Genomic DNA, 20,868 nt, shown 5'->3' with positions numbered 1-20,868 from the left:
TATTACTTTGCATTTTTTTAGTTTACATGTCTTAATTGAAAGGAATGGTGTGAGCTTTAATTTTAAAACAGGAAGCCAATATTGAAGTTTTTGTGATGATCACCAATCACTCTACTTTAAGCAGATTCTCATAGTAAATAATTGACAAGGTCAACTAGCATTTCCTATGGACTACTTTTGAATAGTCACAAACTCTTCCCTTTTCTTCTTGTTCCTTTATATTCTATATGGCTTCTAGAATGGAGCAAAGTTCTAACTTGAAACCAAATTTAAAAACATGATTTGAATTTAGAGAATGCCAAGCTTGGGTGTGGCTATAGCTAGTATCTTCTTAATTACTTAGCAAAGTGAAACAAATAGATAGTCCCCCACATATAAATCTTCTTTATAGTAAGATGCCAATCCCATTTCCTTCCAGGTTTATCATACCTAGCCTAGTATGAACTTCCTATATTTTTCCTCCGCACTACTACCATTTTGGAAATTCCTCCATTCCTCTCTTCCTCCTCATCTCATTGTTTACCTGAAACCCAACCTTATATCATATTTGCTTTTAGGGCAGGACCAATGAGAAGGAAGGAGTGAAAAGAAAAAGGTGTTTAAACACCAGCAATCCACATCTCTTTGTCTCTATTCCAGCTGCAATTCCAACTCAGGTTCCTTATGTTCCCAAGAATCTTGGGTTCATCTTCTTCCTTATAAAACATCCTACGGCAAACACACATGTACAAATCTTCTGGCATGTTCCTCATCATAGGACCTCACTACCTGATCCAGCTACAAAGGGGGGAAAAAATGGGTCAGATAATCTTTTAATCTAATTTTCATATGAAATGTGGCCAAACCTTATTTCAGGCCTTAGTATTTATCACCAGTGTGTGACTCTTTCCTCATAGTGTTACCAATACACCAATGAACCTATAACTCCATCAATATAGGTATCCCCTCCAAATCTTTCTTTTTTTTAAATAGCAAACTTCCATCAAGTATAGTGGAACCACTGGATTTAGACTCAACATCACAATTCAAGTTGTATTTCTCTATTCAATCTGAATACCCCCAATCCCATGATGAAATTACTAGGCTTGAGATTTCCTTGGTAAACTCCCCATTACACTCAATTATCTTGAAAACTAATTCCTCAATATCCTCAAAATTGTCTTGCTTCTAGAATAGCCTCTTTCTGTATGCAATTTTTATCTTTCTTCAGTACCATTTCTACTACCTCAAGAAGTACAACTTGAACTATGATGTTGAGTGCAAAAGAAAGTGGTTCCACTATACTTGATGGATCAAATAGTTTATTATTTAAAAAAGAATTTTTTTCTAGTTTTCATCTATATGTTGTGCCCTTTCCAGTTTCTTTCTATATTCCCTTAGGATGACTTATTTTGCTTAGTTGGGTCTCTCATCAAGTTTTCTTTACCCATTCCCCCCCTTTTTGCTTCCCCCTCTGGGAACACTACTCATAAATCTTTTGCCATTCTTCTCCATATAATTATATATACTTTGCAGGGCTTGGTGAAGGGGAAAGTCAAAGAGGAAAGAAGAGAGAAGGGAGAAGAGAGAGAAGTGAATGGTAAAATTAAAAAAAAAAAAGGTTTTTACTTCCTTCTCCTAGATTCAAAGTGACCCTATGCTCACTTTAGGAGTCTAGATTTATAGTTAAAATGTGACAGAAAATTCCAGGGACAAGAATGGAGGGAAGATATGGAAGAAAGAAAGGAATCCAAGGAGAAAGTAGACAGTGAGGCATTGGAGGTCAGTCAGAATAGAAAAAATATCTCTTGATAAGATGACCTCTAATTCTCAATTAGACCTATCTAGACTCCTAAGTGCTCCCACCCTCCAGGTGCCAACTCTTTGAAGTTCAACCAAAGGTGATAAAATTTATAAGAGCTAGTAGATTCCTTGATGGGGTATTGAGTGATTGGAACACCGAGCACATTCCCATAGAAATATTGCATAAACCATTGGTTATTGGTTACGGTGATTATTGTTGTTTAGTTGTTTCAAAAGTGTCTCATTCTTCATGACCCTATTTGGGGTTTCCTTGACAAAGACAATGGTGTGATTTGTCATTTCCTTCTCCATCTCATTTTACAGATGAGGAAACTGAGGTTAAATGATTTGCCCAGGGTCAAACAGATAGGTATCCACTTCTCCAACTAACTGCCCTTATGGTACTATTAATGTAATACTATGTTTTAGGTATATACATCACCTGTTAAAATATCCTTTGGCAAGACAGCCTTGGGAGGAGGCAGAAGTGGTTATTTAGACATTATTGCTAGAGATTAGATTCTGATTAATCATTCTATTACTTGATTCTATTACCTATAACTCCATTCTTAATATTTCTATAGTAAGGAAGACAGGGATAAGAAGAAAAGGCAATGGGTACCCTTGTTAAGCATTAGGTTGAAGTGGCTATGGCACTAGTCAGAGAAATTCTTTACCAAACTGAGGAAAAAGAGAAAAGTAAAGTATTTAGGAGTTGAACAAATGGTTCTGAAAGCTTGTGTTTCTATTAAGTCAATTCTTGTTTAATCTACAAATTGCCCTGGAATCAGTCCTAGGCACTTGGCATCAGTCAGATTTATAATAAGACTGATTTATAATAGTGTCCAATACCCTGATCATCTCCAGGAGGAACTTAGAAGACTCTGGTCCAAACTGAAATTCAGGCTTACTTCAGAACTAAAAGGTTAAGTATTAAAATGCCCTTCAGGCTCCCAATTCTAGGGTGTCTTCTTCTGCCTGGGTTGTTTTAACATGAGAATCATAAAAATTTCCCCTAGAACCAAAGGCATCAGACGTAGGATTTTTGTTTCTCTAATCTAGGTCTTTGGGTTCCTGATGACCAAGTGAGAGCACAGCTATTACTTAAGTAAGGATTTCAGTGTAGAACTGCTACAGAGAAATGTGAGGGAGTGCCTATCAGGGAAAATAGTATAGCTTTGGATTCATAACATTACTGCCAACACAGATTTATCACTTTCAGGAGAGGAAAAAAAAATCATTCCATGATAACCTTATCCACATTACTTCCCTACAGAATATTTCTTGTTCTTACCAAGCAAGCTTTCAAAAGACCAAATAAAAGGATGAAACACTATTGCCACCACCACAATATTTTTCTTCACCCCTCCACCCAGCATGTATGAGTTTTAGGGGAGGCAGCTGCAACAATAGACAAGAACCAACCAAAGACAACAGCAACAATAACAACAAATTTGTAAGGGATTGGCAGAGATAAAAATGACACAATCTGGAGAGACCACAGACAATAGTAACAACAACATGGTAAGGGATTGGCATAGAGATAAAAAAAAAATCTGGAAATATCAAACTAACCAGTTCATCATACCACAGCAATACCAACATACACCTCACTATTCAGTAGAATTATGATGAAAGAGTCAAACTGATTCAATAATCTAACCAATTGACTAGGAACTTTAAAAAAAGGGAAAAAATCTTTCTCTTAATTTGGTGGGGGGGGGGAGGTAGAGGAATACCTTGTTTTGAAAATATTTAATATGTAAGAACCTGAACTCAAAATATAAATGAATTAGGAGATAATTATTCCCTTTATACTTGACCAAAGAGTTTGCTACAGTTTCATTTAAGCTGCAGTGTTCCCTATCAGACTACAAATGAACTATGCCTATAAAACAAATTTAGTGAAGGTTTTTGTTTAAATGGCAATGTGAGTGTAATCTGAGTGTATTTTGGTGTCTACGATTTAAAAACAGATTTTGAAATAAATCATGAAATTATAGTTCACCTCATGGAAACTTTGCAGTATCATGAGTTAAAATAGAGTAATGCAGGGGCAGCAGTGTTTAGAGCACCAGCCTTGGAGTCAGGAGGACCTGAGTTCAAATTTGACCTCAGACACTTAATAGCTACTTAGCTGTGTGATCTTGGGCAAGTCACTTAACCCCACTACATTGCAAAACAACAACAACAACAACAAAGTAATGCAGAAGAGGGAGAAATAGATTAGAAATCAGAGGGCTTGGATTCAGATTATAACTCTTTTATTAACAGCCTTTATGATCTTGTGCCTCACTAGACCTCAGTTTTCTTACTTGTAAAATTAATGGGTTTAGACTATGAGATAAGGTTCTTTTCAGCTCTAAATCTTTAATAATCACAACTGGATGAGTTAGGGACATAGATGCACCCTCTCAGCAGGCAATGAATGAAAAACTCAGCAGTATAAAAGTCCAGTTTTCAACTTGACATTCCACAGATTTGAAAGAGAATACAATTTCCTTGTAATTAATTATAAGCCACTCTCTTTTCATTCTTCCTCATTACATCCAAGAAAAGATAGAAACCTAAGATAATTTCAATTCACCCACCAAATACATAGTTATTGCTGCTTCTTCTAGGTATTAGTAGCTAATGTCCTAGGCTTGTGGTTTCAAATCAAATTTGAAATTTGATGCCACAAAAATTAAAAATAAACATGTCCTCTCTAATTGTCTACAAATGAGAAATCACTGCTAGAAAAGGTAGAAGCTTAAAATTTTAGAAAATCAAAAGATCTATAATTGATAAATAAAATGTTATTGGAAAGAGAAAACATTTTCAAGTTATTAATTCAAAATTAAATGGTTGTTATTAAGTTTAATTTGAACCCACCAGGTTTAGAGAGCAGTATTGCTTTATTATGATTATTACCATTACTATTATTGTTATTATTATTATCATCATCATCATCCAATTGAGAGGACTTAAGCAGGGTTTTTATTTAAAATATCAATGTTTCTAAGGTAAGGATAATAACACAGGCAAACACTTATTTCCAATTTTTTTTTAGGTTTTTGCAAGTCAGTGGAGTTAAGTGACTTGCCCAAGGTCACACAACTAGGTAATTAGTAACTGAGGTCACATTTGAACTCACATCCTCCTGACACTGCCCCACCTAGCTGTCCCCCATATTTCTAAATTAAATGTTTGTTATTTCCATTTAAAATCTTTCTGTTCTTTTAGTCTTCTTATTCTATTAAATCAATCTATCATTCAAACCACTGGTGTCTTTCAGGACTGCAAGCACCCTTGGCATTCTCATGAGGATGATTTCAGTTTTGTCTTTTCATACTCAGAATCCCATACTTTGGACATGATAATTGCTCATAGAATTATATGAATCTTTAACTAGTCCTTGGTGCTTTTAGCACTAAGTTCTGCATAAAGTGGATACTAGACAAATATGAGCTTATTGACTTTGACCTTCTATCATCTACAAGTGCATTTCAAGGACATGCCCCCCAAATATACAACAAAAGGTGGTACTATCATTGAAATCCCAAAAGACTTTCCTCAGTTCTGGTCAGTTCTTTTCACTGGTGCACTATTAATATAACGTTCCTGAATAGGTCTATATGAAGCAAATTTTGCCAGCAGTCAGGGATACAAAGATACTACAAATTGATCATTTATTAAATGCCTATTATGTCTAAGGTACAGTGAGGATAGGAACCCAAAAGCAAAGTAATTCTTGCCCTCAAGAAGCTTATATTCCATCAAGGGAAATATGTACACATATAAGATAACACAAAATGTATACCAAGTAATTACAAGGTGATGGTGATGGTGGGGTGGGGGTAGCAGTTAGTGAGTTAAGGGAGGGGAAAATCCGGACAGGTCTCATATAGAAAAAGGTTGCCTTCAGGGAGCTTACAGGTGAGAGAGAAAGTAAGACAAACAGCTATTAGAAGTCTAGTGCTATAAGTGTAATAGAAGACAGAGAGATAAGAAAATAAGGGGTTACTTCTAATGGGGGGGAGGAGAGTGAGACTCAGAGAAGTCTTCACAGAAGAGATGACCCAGTTATAATAATCTGAGGCTTAGTGTGTCCTGCTAAACAAGGAAGAAGTACAAAGTAGGAGAAAACTGGTCAACATCAGGGAACAACTACTGCTCCAGTTCTATGGGAGCAAAGAATCAGAGAAACAGGATTAATGAGATATGTTTGGAAAGGCCCAATAGAATTAGATTGTGACAGACCAATTATGTTAAAATAAAGTATTTGTTTTATATCCTATAAATAAAGTAACAAAGATATGTGACGGTTCTAAAGATGAAAAGAAGAATGCCCAAAACAAAAAACAACAACAAAAAAAGAATTCTCAGGGCCTTGAAGTCAGGACCTGAGTTCAAATCCAACCTCAGACACTTAATGATTCAATGCTTTATCCCCAAATTTCAAAGAAGACATTACTTTAAATTTTTTTTTTCCTTTGATCCAGTCATTTTGCTTCCTATCTTACAAAGGGTGAAGCAGATAGAGCACTAGCCTTGGAGTCAGGACAGGAGTTCGAATACTTGATATTCAGATACTCGACCCTAACTCGCTGGGTGACCCTGAGCAAGTCACTTAACCCCAACTGCCTCACTTCCAGAGCCATCTCCAGTCATCCCGATTCACATCTCACCAAAGGACCAGATGGCTCTGGAGGAAAAAGTGAGGCTGGTGACTTGGCATTGCTTTGCAAAAGGAAGGAAGGAAGGGAGGAAGGAAGGAAGGAAGGGAGGAAGGAAGGAAGGAAGGAAGGAAGGAAGGAAGGAAGGAAGGAAGGATGCCCAAAGCGCGCTCTGTACCCCTGCTCCAGAATGCCACTTCCCCACTGCAGAAATCTCATTATTCCTTCTCCAAAACGTCCCCTTACACCCTCCTCCTCAGCGCCGGAGATGAGAATGACTGTATCACGCAAAGATGGGCAAAAGGGTCCCAGGCCCCTCCGGGCAGGCCCCGCGCCTGCGGGGAGGCTGCGAGGCAGCCAAGGATACTTGGGGCCGGAGTGGGGGCGGCGGGCGCCGGGGGCCGGGGCCCGGGGAGCCGCGCGCGCAGGGGCGGGAGGGCGGCGCCGTGCCCGCGGGGGCGTGCGGACGCTGCGTGCCGGCCTCGCGCTGCGCGGCCCCGAGCGCCGGCCCCCGCGCCCGCCCGCCCGCCCGCCCCGAGCGCGGACTCGCCTGCTCGCCGCCGCCCGGACCATGGCCGGCTGCTCGCCGCTGCGGCTCCGCCGGGCCCCGCGCCTGGCCCTGCGCCTGGCCGGGCCTCCCGCCCGCCCCCCGCGCCGGGGCTGCGCCGCGCTCCCGCAGGCCCTGCTGCGCACCGACGCCCTGGTCGGGGGCCGCTGGCTGCCCGCCGCCGGCACCTTCGCGGTGCGGGACCCGGCCAGCGGGGCCCGGCTGGGGCGAGTGGCCGACTGCGGGCTGGGCGAAGCCCGGGGGGCCGTGAGCGCCGCCCACCGGGCGCTCGGCAGCTGGAGGGGCGTCTCTGCCAAGGTGAGGGTGCCCGGGGAGGAGGGGGCGGCGACCCAACCGCCGGCACGGGGGGCTGGGCCCGGGGGCTCCTCGGGGGCTCCTCGGGGGCTCCTCGGGGGCTCCTCGGGGGCTCCTCGGGGGCTCCTCGGGGGCTCCTCGGGGGCTCCTCGGGGGCTCCTCGGGGGCGGAGGGCGAGAGGGAGAGCCCGGCCCGAGCTCCCTGCTGCAAGGAAGTGGCCGCCGGGTCTGCTTGCCCGCCTGCCGCGAGGCTGCATCATTATCCGCATCTGGGATCGATTTATTAACTTCTGCCTGGGGTGTGGCTCTTATCTCTTGATTGCAGAAGAGCCAAGGACTGGGCTCCCGGGCCGGGCCGGGCGTGGGATCAGGGCCGAGGGAGCCCACAGATAACCTTGGCTTCCAGGGCAATCAGCCACCCAGAAACCCACCCAAGACAACCGTGCCTTTGGCCACAAATTTCTTTCTACCGATACTTAGGTCACCTTTTGGAATCACCGAACCAGACTAAACGTGGGTTCGGGTCATCCGCACCCCAATTGCTGATGTCCCTGACCCTAAATGTCCCAGTTCTCATACCAACTCTCCCTTTTCCCCCCTCTGCTCTATATCCTTTCGGTGAGATTTATTCACAAGGGAGAAAGAAAATAAAATTAGAAGGTATATAGGGGGCAAGGAATTCAGAAACATGCAAAATAGAGTAGACTAAGTGGGACTTCTATATTTATATGAATATAACCATTTTATTGAGGTTCCTATTCATTTCAAAACCAATGATTTGGGGGGAAGGGAAGGTGGTAGAAAAATGTGGAACTCATAAATCTGCAATTGGATGAATGTTGAAAACTTCCTTTGCATGAAATTGGAAAAAAATACCCCTTGATTTAATTTAAAAAAAAGGAAAAAAGAGAGAGAATGACATTTTCCCCCTTCAAATCCACACACATTTGATATTCACTCAGCCGGTCTTTCTGGACAGACCTCATTCATCCCTATTTCAATCGCAGGCTCAGCCAATTAAGAATTCTCCCAGTAGATTGTAGAGTTACATGATATTACAGATTTCCCATAACCTAGAAAAAAGAATAATTCAATGCTTTATCCCCAAATTTCAAAAAAGACATTACTTTTTAAATTTTTTTCTTTGATACAAAATAGATATAAGCATTTTACTTTCTATCTTATGAAGGTGAAGTGAATAGAGCACTACCTTGGAGTCAGGAGGACAGGACTTCGAATACTTGATACTCAGATACTTGGCCCTAACTTGCTGTGTGACCCTGGGCAAATCACCTAACTCTGATTGCCTTGCATCCAGGGCCATCTCCAGTTGTCCTGATTCATATCTCACCATAGGACCAGATGGCTCTGGAGGAAAAAGTGAGGCTGATGGCTTAGCACACTACCCTCTCACTCACACCCAGTTCATGTGCATGTGATGGCATCACCTCCCTGATGTCATGTTCTTCTTGAAGAATGAAGGACCAAAAAAAAAAAAAATGATTCTTAGGAAAATATTTTTAACTGACTTCTGTGGGCCAGAATGCACTACTAAGGTACTGGTTTTACAAAGATTAACATCAACCTTTGTCCAAAAGAAGCTTATATTATTCTACATTTAGGCAGGGAGAGTGGAGTTGGAAAATGTTCACAGATAAGGAATTATAAAAGAAATCAAGGAGGGAAAGAACACACTATCACACTTTCTCAGGGGATCAGGAAAAACTTTTCATAGAAGGCATCATCTACTGATGGCAACTGAGGCTTTTAAGAGACAAGGTACACAAACCCAGGGCCAAGAGCCAAATATGTATACCAAATAGCTAATCAATTCATTTGACTGGAACATGTAGGGGAATAATATATATAATAGACCTGAATAGTGAATACACAATCAAATTATAAACTTACTAGTGTCAAATTAAATAGAAACAGATATCTTATAGGCCACATATTGACCTTCTTGTTGTTTGAGCATTTTTAGTCATGTCCAATTCTTTGTGACCCTTTTTCATGGGTTTCCTTGGCAGAGGTACTAAAGGGATTTGCCGTTTCCTTTTCCAGCTCATTTTACAGTTTAGGAAACTGAGGCAAATAAGGTTAAGTATTCAGGGTTCACACAACTAGGAAGTGTCTGAATTCAGGTGTCTCTTACTCCTGACCTGGGGCACTATCTACTGTGCACACTATCTACTGTGCAACCTAGCAGAATTAACATTATTTGTGTCATATATTTATTTATCTTGTTAAACATTTTCCAGTTATATTTTAGTCTGGGTCTGGAGAATTTTGCAGGCAGGAACCTAGCAGTCTGGAGTTTTGACATCTGTGTTGTAGAGGACTTTAAATGCCTGAAGATTTTATGTTTTATCATAGAGGCAAGAGGGAAACCTCAAGATTTTTGACTAAGAGTGATGTGATCAGATCTGTGTTTATTTTTAATTTTTTTTTTTAGGTTTTCAAGGCAATGGGGTTAAGTGGCTTGCCCAAGGCCACACAGCTAGGTAATTATTAAATGTCTGAGGTCGGATTTGAACCCAGGTACTCCTGACTCCCAGGCCATTGCTCTATTCACTGTGCCACCTAGTCGCCCCTGTGTTTTTTTTTTTATATAATCTTGGCAACTGTGTGAAGGATAGATTAAAAAAAGAGATCATGGAGATCACTTGTTGTTTGTCTATTATTTTCCTTTGTTTCAAAGAAAACCAATGACATTTTGCAGTCCAGACGAGTGATTTTATGAGTGGAAATAAGGGAACATGCAAAAGTGTAAGAGTTAATAGGATTCCAAAAATTAGATTTTTAATATTTTGGTGACTCAATATATATATTTTAATATAACTGATTTTCTTTGCGATCCTTGTTTTATTTAAAAACTCTATTCTGAGAAGAAACTTTACCAGACTGGGACCAGTTGTAGAAGTGCAATTGAAAATAATGGTGTAATGCAGGGGCAGGGAACACATGACTCAAGGGCCTTATAAGGCCCTTCACATCATTTGGTCTGACACTGCCAAGGCAACCAAAGGCAGGACTCAAAATTCAATAAATCTAGGAGTTTTTAAGGAGTGAATTAAATGTTTGACCAAGTATGATGACCTGAAAATTATGTTACAAAAGGGATGTGTCAATAATAACACCAAGATTCTCCAACTGGGTGGCTAAAAGGGATGGTATCATTTTTAAGAGAAATAGAAAAATTTGAAGGAGACATAGGTTTTGGGGAAAATATCATGAGTTCCTTTTTGGACATAGGAGATGCCTGTGAGATATCCAGATGGAGGGATGTCACAGGCAGTTGGTAACCCATGACTGGAGTTCAGGAAAAAGGTTAGGGCCGATTATATAGATTTAGGATTCATTTGCATAGGCTGATTGTATAACTGAATCTGAGGAAAGGAACTTGCAATGAATGCTAAGAGACAAGATTCTCCGCTGAGAGAAAGGAAGAGGAGATAGTATAGGAGATCTGGGGAGAGTTGAGATGATTTAGAATAGCCTTTATGAGGTATAGCTGACTATCAGGAAAAGGAATAAAAGGACTTCCATGTAGTAGCAAGGGACTATTTAATGAGTAATATACATTTATTGTGAACCCAATCAGCATTGTTGTGTGATTTTCACTCAAGAGTTTACAAGAGTAGGAGTGGATAAGATGGATGGTAGGGGCATCCCAAATTAGATTAATAAGGTATGATAGGCAAAAGGACAAAAGGAGAATCTTAAGGGGAGTATTTAATAAGACATGATTGACAAAAGGGCAAGGATTGAATCTGTGGGATTTAAATCTCAAGAAGAGAGGATGGTATATGGTTGAACTGGTCAAGACTGAAGGGAGAAAAATGAAACCAGAGGGGGCAACTAGGTGGCGCAGTGGATAGAGCACTGTAGTCAGGAGTACCTGAGTTCAAATCAGGCCTCAGACACTTAATAATTACCTAGCTGTGTGGCCTTGGGCAAGCCACTTAACCCCATTTGCCTTGCAAAAACCTAAAAAATAAAAAATGAAGCCAGAGCAGAGTGATAACCCAGAAAAATGGGGAAGGAAGCACTTACCATATACTAAGTACTTTGCTAGCTGCTTTGCAGATATGATCCTTACAACTACTTTTTGAGGTAGGTATCTGGATATCATTGTAAGGAAGAAGCCTTCATTTAAGAGGAGTGATAAGGGGGGAAACAAAAGAAGAGCAGATGGTATACAGAGTGAAGAAAGAGAATTATGTTTTATGGTAGTAGAACCCATATAGATAATGGTGAAATAAAAGGGTATGACTATCTGTGTATCTGAAATAAAATGAAAGTCTGAGTCACAAAAATTGAAGAATATGATGAACTGGCAAAAAAAGGTTAAAAAAGAGGGGGCATCATATATATATTAAGTTCCTTAGATATGTGGGCAGAGATTGAGGTGGAGAGGAAAACTAAAGCAGATACTTAACTCTTTGAGAGAGAAGGAAGAATGGCATAGGGAACAGCAGATGATTATGATCAAGATCTACTTAGGGTTATATAGGTGGATGGAGTAAATGTCAAAGAAGAGGTTGCTGAGTGATGGTGACAGAGGGATAGTCTAGAAGCTCAAGTGCAAGATAGCACATTTCTAATTCTCACAGGATTTGAGGGAAGAGGCATCCAATACAGGAGGTTTTTAAGAGATACAGTGTCTTTTAGGGAAAACCAGGTTTTTGTTGATACAAAAAGGTAAATGAAGTGAAATAAGTGGGGAGTAAAGAGCTTAAATGAGTTTATCTAAAAAACAATATTGGCAGGGATTCCAAAAGGTTGAAATGGATTGGAATTAGACTGAAGAAGATAGAGATGAAAGTGAGGAATAGGAAATGGACTGGAGATTGCCTTAGTAGCAAGGATAAGAAAACTCTCCTCTCTTCTCTTTTTCTCTCCTCCCCCCACCCCCATCTATCTTAGCAGCTAGGAGGTGGATACAGTACCTGGAGTCAAGAGGACCTGAGTTCAAGTTTGCTCTCAAACATGTAATAGCCATGTGACCCTGGGCAAATTACTTAACCCCAGTTGGCTCAAAAAAGAAAATTCTAATTGCAGATTGACATTTTCTTAGCAATTTGGACAGTTGCCTGGGCCACCCTGTACATAAGTGTTAGAGGCACAACTTGGACTTGGGTCTTTGTAGTTTCAAGGCTGAAATATAGGAAAGAGATTTTCTATCTTAGGAGACAGTGACTGAAATCATAGAGCAGAAGCCTCTATGGTGGGAGTTTGCCCTCTGAGTGCCACCACCACCCTCTCTAGGACCTTCCACTGTCTTTGGTTGCCAGAAACCCAGGATTTTGTATAGTCCTGAGCCTCCCTTCTATCCTTCTACAGGGAAATAATGTGGTGATTGGATCTCTTAGGGTTAGGCTGAATTTGAGTATAATACTCTTCACAGAAACTCATCTCAAGTTTGGTGGGTAGGACAGATGGAGAAGAAATTCAGCTCTTAAATTCTAAGTCCAACACTGCCACTGACACCTTTTGTTACTGAAACAAATTTACTATTACTATTTCATCAACTTCATCTCTTTGCCTTCTGGAAAAAGTGCATTTAAGGCAACCCAAATAAATTATTTTCTCCCCTATTTTTTTAGAGTGTAGTGAGGGACCCATGTTCTAAAGTGGGAAAACTAAAAAATATTCATTTCCATGTGGCCATGATCTTCAGATGGTCTCTTTCAAGGTATCCTGAAAGCTTTGTTTTTTAATATAAATGTATTTTTTTCTAACTATATGCAAAAATAGTTTTCAGTATGATTTTTTTCTAAGATTTTGGGTTCTACATTTTTCTCTTTTTTTCCTTCCTTTCCTTCCCACTCCCCTTGACAACTAGAAACTTGATATAGGTTATAAATGTATAACTGTGTTAAATATATTTCTATATTAGTCATGTTGAGAAAAAAGAATCATAACAAAAGGGGGGTAATCACGAGAGGGAAAAAGCTTAAAGCAAATTTTAAAAATGGAAGATGGGGGCAGCTAGGTGGCGCAGTGGATAAAGCACCGGCCCTGGAGTCAGGAGTACCTGGGTTCAAATCCGGTCTCTCAGACATTTAATAATTACCTAGCTGTGTGGCCTTGGGCAAGCCGCTTGACCCCATTTGCCTTGCAAAAACCTAAAAACAAAACAAAAACAAAATAAAAATGGAAAATAGTATGCTTTGGTCTGCATTCAGACTCTAGTTCTTTCCAACACAAATCCTTTAGAATTGTTTTTGATCCCCAATTGGGGAATGACTGAACAAATTGTGTTATGTGTTTGTGATGGAACACTATTGTGATAAGAAATCATGAAGGATGGGATTTCAGAAAAGCCTGGGAAGACTTGCATGAATCGATGCTAAATGAAATGAACAGAACCAGAAGAAGAACATTATATACATTAACAACAACGAGGGGTCATGATCACTCATGACGGACATGTTCATTTCAGCAATACAATAATCAAAAACACTTTAAAAAGAATTGTGATGGAAAATAACTATATCCAGAGAACTATGGAGTTTAAATGAGGACCAAAATTTATTATCTTTAATTTTTAAAAATTGTCTTATGCATTATGTCATTTTCTCTCTAAATTTTTTTCTTTCTGCCATTTGGACCTGGTTCTTCTCTCACAACATGATCAGTATGGAACTATGTTTAAGCATGGTTATAAATGTAGAGTCTATATCAGATTACTTTCTGTCATGGGGAAAGGGAGGGAGGGAGAAAAATGTAAGACTAGAAACCTTGCAAAATAAAAGTTTGGTAAAAAACTACCATTACAAGTAGTTGGAAAAACAAATAAAATTGTCTTTGATCTTTGTACTGAGGAGGAGAGCTAAGTATCATAGTTGATCATTATACAGGGTTGCTGTTAATGTCTACAATATTCCCCTGGTTCTATTCACTTTACTTAGCATCAACTCATGTAAGTCTTTCCAAGCTTTTCTGAAATTCACCCTTTAATGGTTTCTTACAGAATAATCATACTCCATCATATTCATATAGCATGATTTGTTCAGCCATTCCCCAATTGATGGGTATCTCCTCAATTTCCACTTCTTTGCCACTAAAAAAGAGCTGTTATAAATGTTTTTGTACATGTGGATCTTTCCCTTTTTTTATAATGTCTTTGAGATACGGTCGTGATATGACTGGATCAAAGAGTAGGCATAGTTTTATTGCTCTTTGGGTATAGTTCCAAATTGCTCTCTAGAATGGTTGCATTAGTTCTCAAGTCCACCAATGGTGCATTCGTTGTTTCCACTATTGCTGAGGGGCTTATGATATTGATCATGCCATTAGCATTTATCACTTCCAATCGCCCCCCCTGGCACCCATAAATGTAATTAATATGGTAGCAGATCTTATAAAATGAGCCAACTTTTCTGGCATTCTTTTTATCTTTATTTCTGTAACAAGGAATAAAAATTTTTAAATCTTGAATCAGCTAATGTTTATGTCATCAATTTTATACCTAGAGACCCAGTGCAGACAAATACCCATGTTTGCTCTATTGAACTGGCCCCAGATCCCTCTGAACATTGGACTTGTCAGGAGATTTGGATTTCAGTCCCAACACCCTAACTTACTGGGTGATGTTGGACAAGCCACTTAATCTCTGAATGTCTGTATCCTCTCCTGTAAAATGGAGATGATGATACTTGTACTGCCCAAGGTGACGTGAGGATCAGGCAATATCATCCACTTTGTGATTGTAAGGCACTGAGGAAGTATCAATGTTATCATCATCATCATCATCATCATCATCATCATGAATTAGTTATTGGAGCTGAGAACTTCAACAATTTCTAATAAATTCAACAATTTCCATCTTTAGTAAGGGAATCCAGCTTCTTTTTGAGGGCTGAAAAATAGTCATGCTCTGAATCCATTGTCCTTACCTAGAATGCCTTCCTGATTTTCTCTGTCTTTATGCAAATTTTTCTGTCCTTCAAGACTCAGCTAAAGTCCCAACTTCTCTATAAAAATCTTCTTAGACCACTCCAACCCTTGATAATCTCACTCTTCCCAGAGCTCAGCATCTCCTACTTCCTTGGTGACTTATCATGATGTCATCTAATTTTTTTATTACCTGTAATAGCTTGTATGTTATTTGTTATTTTGTCAAGTGTTTGTTTTACCTCCATAACTAAGTTGCAGATTTATTGAGGATAAGGGACTGTTTCTTGTGCGTTGTATACCCCACAGCATTCTCAGGACCTTGCCTCCAGTTCCCTTATTCTTTCTGCTCCCCTTCCCTAATTTATACAGTTAAATTAATACCAGTGTATTTAATCTTTGAGGCAGAATTTTTTTAAATCTTTGTGTTTTTTTCTTTTTTTTCTTTCATTAAAGATTTTATTTGAGTTTTACAATTTTTCCCCCAATCTTACTTCCCTCCCTCCACCCCCACTCCCCCTATGGAAAGCAATCTATCAGTCTTTACTTTGTTTCCATGTTGTACATTGATCCAAATTGAGTGTGATGAGAGAGAAATCATATCCTTAAGGAAGAAACAAAAAGTATAAGAGATAACAAGATCAGACAATAAGATATCTGGTTCCCCCCCCCTAAATTAAAGGGAATAGTCCTTGAACTTTGTTTAAACTCCACAGCTCTTTATCTGGATACAGATGGCACTCTTCATTGCAGACAGCCCAAAATTGTCCTTGATTGTTGCACTGATGGAACGAGCAAGTCCATCAAGGTTGAACATCACTCCCATGTTGCTGTTAGGGTGTACAGTGTTTTTCTGGTTCTGCTCATCTCACTCAGCATCAGTTCATGCAAAACCCTCCAGGCTTCCCTGAATTCCCATTCTTCCTGGTTTCTAATAGAACAATAGTGTTCCATGACATACATATACCACAGTTTGCTAAGCCATTCCCCAAATAAAGGACATTTACTTGATTTCCAATTCTTTGCCACCACAAACAGGGCTGCTATGAATATTTTTTGTACAAGTGATGTTTTTACCCTTTTTATCATAATCTTTGTGTTTTTTCAAGCAAACTTTTTCATTCTAGTTTGTCATAATACACAAATTATTCATTTCTCTTTTCTCTCCATCAGTGTCATCTTCTGTCCTCAGATGTTTATTATTAAGCTTGATTAGGTTTTTTCCTGTCAACAGGTCCTGGTGTGTTTTTTTCATCTGTCCCAAAATGTTGTTATCATCATATATGTAAGTTTATATGTATAGCTCATAGCATCCTTACTGTGTTGTGAGTAAACGAGATACAATTGGTATTTTATTGTTGTTATTATAGGTCTATAATACCTTTTGTTCAAGGAGGCCCAAACATTTTCAGGTTTATTGGCATTACTCGAAAGAACATCTCTATGAAGTAATGGAAGAAAACTTGTCAGGCTACTCAGAAGAGTAAGGAGGAATAATCCAGCTGAGAAAGGAGTGTGAATACAGGTTCAGACTGTGTGTTCATGCATAGAATAGTAAAAGCGCTATAAAGTCTTAATTTTCTGCTTGGGGAATATAGGTTCATAATAATTTGTGCCTACAGTTTGGTAGGCATGTAGACACATGTCAAGCACCCTTACTAGTACTTAATATGCTTTGACTTTACCTATCTCATAGGAAACAATCTTCCTTAGCCTGCCATTTAAGACTCCTCACAAGCACATTACTCTTCTCCATCCCTCCTTTTAAGTACTACCCTGCCTCTGAGTATTTATAAATACCATTTCTCATGCCTTGTATACTTACTTGTCCCCTTTGTTTTGAGCTGTTCAAAAGAATGGACTGACTCAGAGGTTGGGGGTGGGAGGCTCTCCTTGGCAATCTTTGGACAGAAGCTGACTGACCACTTGTTGGGAACATAATGAGAATTCTTTTTGTGTAGGACTTGGACTGAATGACTGCTTAGGTTCCTTCCAATTCTCAGATTCTGTGATTCTTCATCTCCCCCTATTGAAATCCTTTTCTTCATTTAAAACTTAGCCCAGTTTCCACCTTTTTCATGAAGTTTTCCCTGAGTCCTTCCCTTTCCTAGCTTTCCTTCCATAACCCTCCAACTTGAAAATGATTTCTCCATTTTCAAAATTTCCTAGAACACTTTGTCCACATCTTTCTTTTGCCCCTATCCCATTCTATCTTGTATCATATTTATTTACATATGTCATATTCCACCAATAGATTCTAGCTCCTTGAGGGAAAGGACTATGCCAAATCAAATCAACAAGCATTAAACACATCTTTGACAGTTGCTGTGCTAAGGGCTGAGGATATAGAGAAGGGCAACATTCATTACTTGGTCTTAGTGAACTCTTGATCTAATGGGAGAAATAGAATAGTTTGCCTACAATTGCAATTAGGCACTAGCATTAAAGGGGATTCAGTAAGGCTTCTTCCAGAGATGGATTTTAGCTGAGATTTAAAGGAAGTCAGTAGTAGAGGGAGGAGAGTTCCAGGCATGGAAAACATCAGTGAAAATGCCCAGAATCAGGAGAGAAACTATCCCTTAGAGTTTCAGTAAAGAATCTTGTATTACTGGATTATATAGATATACAAGAGTAATATAAGAATGGAAAAGTAGGTGTAAGTCAGGTCCTAAGGAATTTTTAAAAGACAAACAGAATTTTATGTCATTTTTCTTCTTTGTATTCTATTTCTTTAATTTCTTGAACTAATTTATCTCTTATCTCCTGTCCCCATATTGTAGACCTTTTTTAAGCCTCCATCTCTGGTTCTCTTCCTTATTTGGCCCCTCTCCTTTGGTGATCTCTTTCATTACTGTTGCAATTATTTCTTTGACATGGATGATTCTCAAGATGTCATCTCTAGTTAGGACATTTCTCTGAAACTAGAGTTATATTGCCCACTGGGCTGGGCATCACCACCTGTATATCCCATTAGCACTTCAAGTTCAACATGAGTAAAACTGAACTCATATTTCTTCCCACTCTCTCTCCAGAACCTGTTTCTCTTGATTTCCCTATCTCTGGGAGAATGGTGATACCATTGACAGTGTCACCCATGCTTAAAACCTTGGAGTCATATTTGACTCCTCCCTTTTCCTCTTCCCACATTTCTAATCAATTGTCCAGTCCTGTCAGTTTTATCTCCAAAGTATCCCTGGTATGTGTCCCCTCCTTACTGTTCCTACTGTCACCACCCTAGTCCAGGCCCTTATTATCTCTCCCTTATTTTATTATGGTAACTTTCTGACTGGTCTTTCTGCTTCCAATCTCTTCTCCCTCCACTTCATCTTACGCACTGTTGCTAGATATTTTTCCTAATTCACAGACCTGATCTTGTCATTCTAGTGTTCAAAAATTTTTGATGAACAATCAGACAGTAGAAATCATTGGAGATAAAATAAGTGGGTTTGATTAAAGAAATGTGATGGTGGTAGGGGGTTGGAGGTGTTTGGTTTAGAAAGAAAACTATCTGCCTTTCTCCCTCTTGGATGATATAACACTGATACTCTCTTCTAGGCTTTCACTCTAGAATTAGCTCTCTTTCTTGAGGGAGGCTTTCCTTTAAACTTTTTGTGGAATAAAGGAGGCCTTCTGAAGTCCTGAAAATACCTCTGCAGGAGAGTGATTTCCCAATCCTTATGTAAGAGTCTCTTTCCCCCAGCTCCATTGTTTAGTGTCCCACTACCTATCCTGTAAGCTTCCCTTTTTTCTTATGTTTTATCTGCTTTGGGAGAGAAGTTGATATTCCACCCTCAGACACAGGTTTCCCTGAGTTGATAAATTGTGATAAGCTCCTTTAATGACATGAACAGTGAATTTTATATCTATATTACATAAATTTAAAATATATATGTATTAAATGTACATGATGTATTTCTAGAAATGGAAAAATAAAATGTATATGAATTAAAATATATATGATCTATATATAGATCAGAGTCTGATTTTTCTCCCTCTAATATCTGAGTTGTAAAGATATCAGCTTCCTCCTTGGAAAACAGGAAACTTGCCTGATTATCTTTCTGATAGCAACTGTAAATCCCTTATTCAGACAGTATGGTACAAACATCCTAGAGAGGAAAATCTCATATTTGCTGATAATCCGACATTTAAGGCCTAGACATCCTGAGTTAATATAGAGCATTCCTTTCCCTATGGGAAATCCTTGACTGAGTGACATTCCCTGCCATTCTCCCCTGTGTAGAAGGACCCTGAACAAACATGACATGAAGCAGACATCAGGGAAGGAAACTGTAACATATACTGTGATTTCATTGGCTGCTGCTAATCATCCTTTGGTCCTTTGAATAATTCCTATTAATATATGGTCCCAAGATCTTATTTTGAGGCCTCAGCCCCTAACTGGACCCCTGTCCTATGCATCTGCATTCTGATCACAGAGCTTAGAACTACTATTAAACATGTATATTAAACAAATTTGTATTTGTGTTTTCTTATATTTTTGTTTGTTTTTATTTTTGGGGTTTTTTTTTATAAGGCAAATGGAGTTAAGTGGCTTGCCCAAGGCCACACAGCTAGGTAATTATTAAGTGTCTGAGGCTGGATTTGAATTTAGGTACTCCTGACTCCAGGGCCAGTGCTCCATCCACTGTACCACGTAGCCGCCCCTGTTTGTGTTCTCTTAAGACCAAACTGGTGGTTAACACTGGTCATTCTCATTCTAGTTCTTTATTTAGGGCCAAAACTCAGGGAGTTTTCTCAGTGATAAAGAAATTTTACATAACAAAAGACAGTATCTCCAGGATTTAATGAAACTTGTTAGTTAAAAAAATACAATATATCAGATAAAGGTCTATAATTTATAAGGAATTGATATATTTTTATAAGATTAATAATATACACTCTCCACTGGAGGACAGTTCACAAAGGGAGAAATATAAACCTTTAGTAACTACATGAAAAGGCAATCAAATTTCTCAACCATTAGATTCCATTTTTTACTCAACAAAATAGAAAAAATAAAAGACAAAAATGGAAACATTAATTGCTGGTTGAACTATACATGGTTACAAACTTTTTTTGAAAACAACAACATGACACTGATTAAACCCAATGATTTTATTGCTATGAATTTCTCTCCAAATCCTTTTTAAAGGGACTCATGTACATAAATATATTATCAGTAGTTTCCATTGTCATAGCAAAAAGATAGAAGAATTCTTTATGTCTAGCAGTTTTGAGAGTAACTGAATAAATTATGTCTTAATATAATAGAATATTATGCTGTTTTAAAAAAATAAATAAAATGCATAAGATGAAATATGAAAAGTCCTCTACAAGTTGATATAGAATAAAATCAGCAGAAGTGTAAGTATATACTTTGACTACAGGTACATATAAACTGTAACCCTCTATTCAGAAAGAATAAGAAAAGAACAAAGGGGGAAAAAAAGGTAAAAGGTGGTAGAATTTTTATCTTCCTGGAGGACAAAACAAAAGGTTTTTGACTTTTTCTTTCTTTGTTTTTTTTTGGGGCGGGGGTTATTTGGTTCTAGCATTTTAAAGGCTAAGGATTTTTATAATAAATAAGATTCTACTTCTTATTTTACATCTATATTACATCTAATAATTGTTTATCATTTTAAAATACATATACAAAAAACAT

General features: G+C 38.8%; 2 protein-coding genes across 2 annotated transcripts in view; one reads left to right on the top strand and one right to left on the bottom strand.

Annotated features, from left to right (window-relative positions):
• Nucleotides 1-6,804, bottom strand: part of GPLD1 (glycosylphosphatidylinositol specific phospholipase D1) — a 62,196-nt gene extending 55,392 nt beyond the window's left edge. Inside the window, exon 1 of the mRNA XM_074205916.1 lies at nucleotides 6,619-6,804. Coding sequence (XP_074062017.1) covers nucleotides 6,619-6,659 — 41 coding nt within the window. The 5' untranslated portion in view covers nucleotides 6,660-6,804. The remainder of the gene's footprint in view (nucleotides 1-6,618) is intronic.
• A 204-nt stretch (nucleotides 6,805-7,008) lies between these two features.
• The window catches only part of ALDH5A1 (aldehyde dehydrogenase 5 family member A1), a 50,228-nt gene continuing 36,368 nt past the window's right edge, over nucleotides 7,009-20,868 (top strand). Inside the window, exon 1 of the mRNA XM_074205920.1 lies at nucleotides 7,009-7,305. Within this exon, the coding sequence (XP_074062021.1) occupies nucleotides 7,012-7,305 (294 nt within the window). The 5' untranslated portion in view covers nucleotides 7,009-7,011. The remainder of the gene's footprint in view (nucleotides 7,306-20,868) is intronic.

The sequence above is a fragment of the Macrotis lagotis genome, chromosome X, assembly GCF_037893015.1.
Source record: "Macrotis lagotis isolate mMagLag1 chromosome X, bilby.v1.9.chrom.fasta, whole genome shotgun sequence".
In the NCBI taxonomy this organism is placed as follows: Eukaryota; Metazoa; Chordata; class Mammalia; order Peramelemorphia; family Peramelidae; genus Macrotis; species Macrotis lagotis.
The sequence above is the reverse complement of the archived record's forward strand: the minus strand, read 5'-3'. Positions and strand labels throughout refer to the sequence as shown.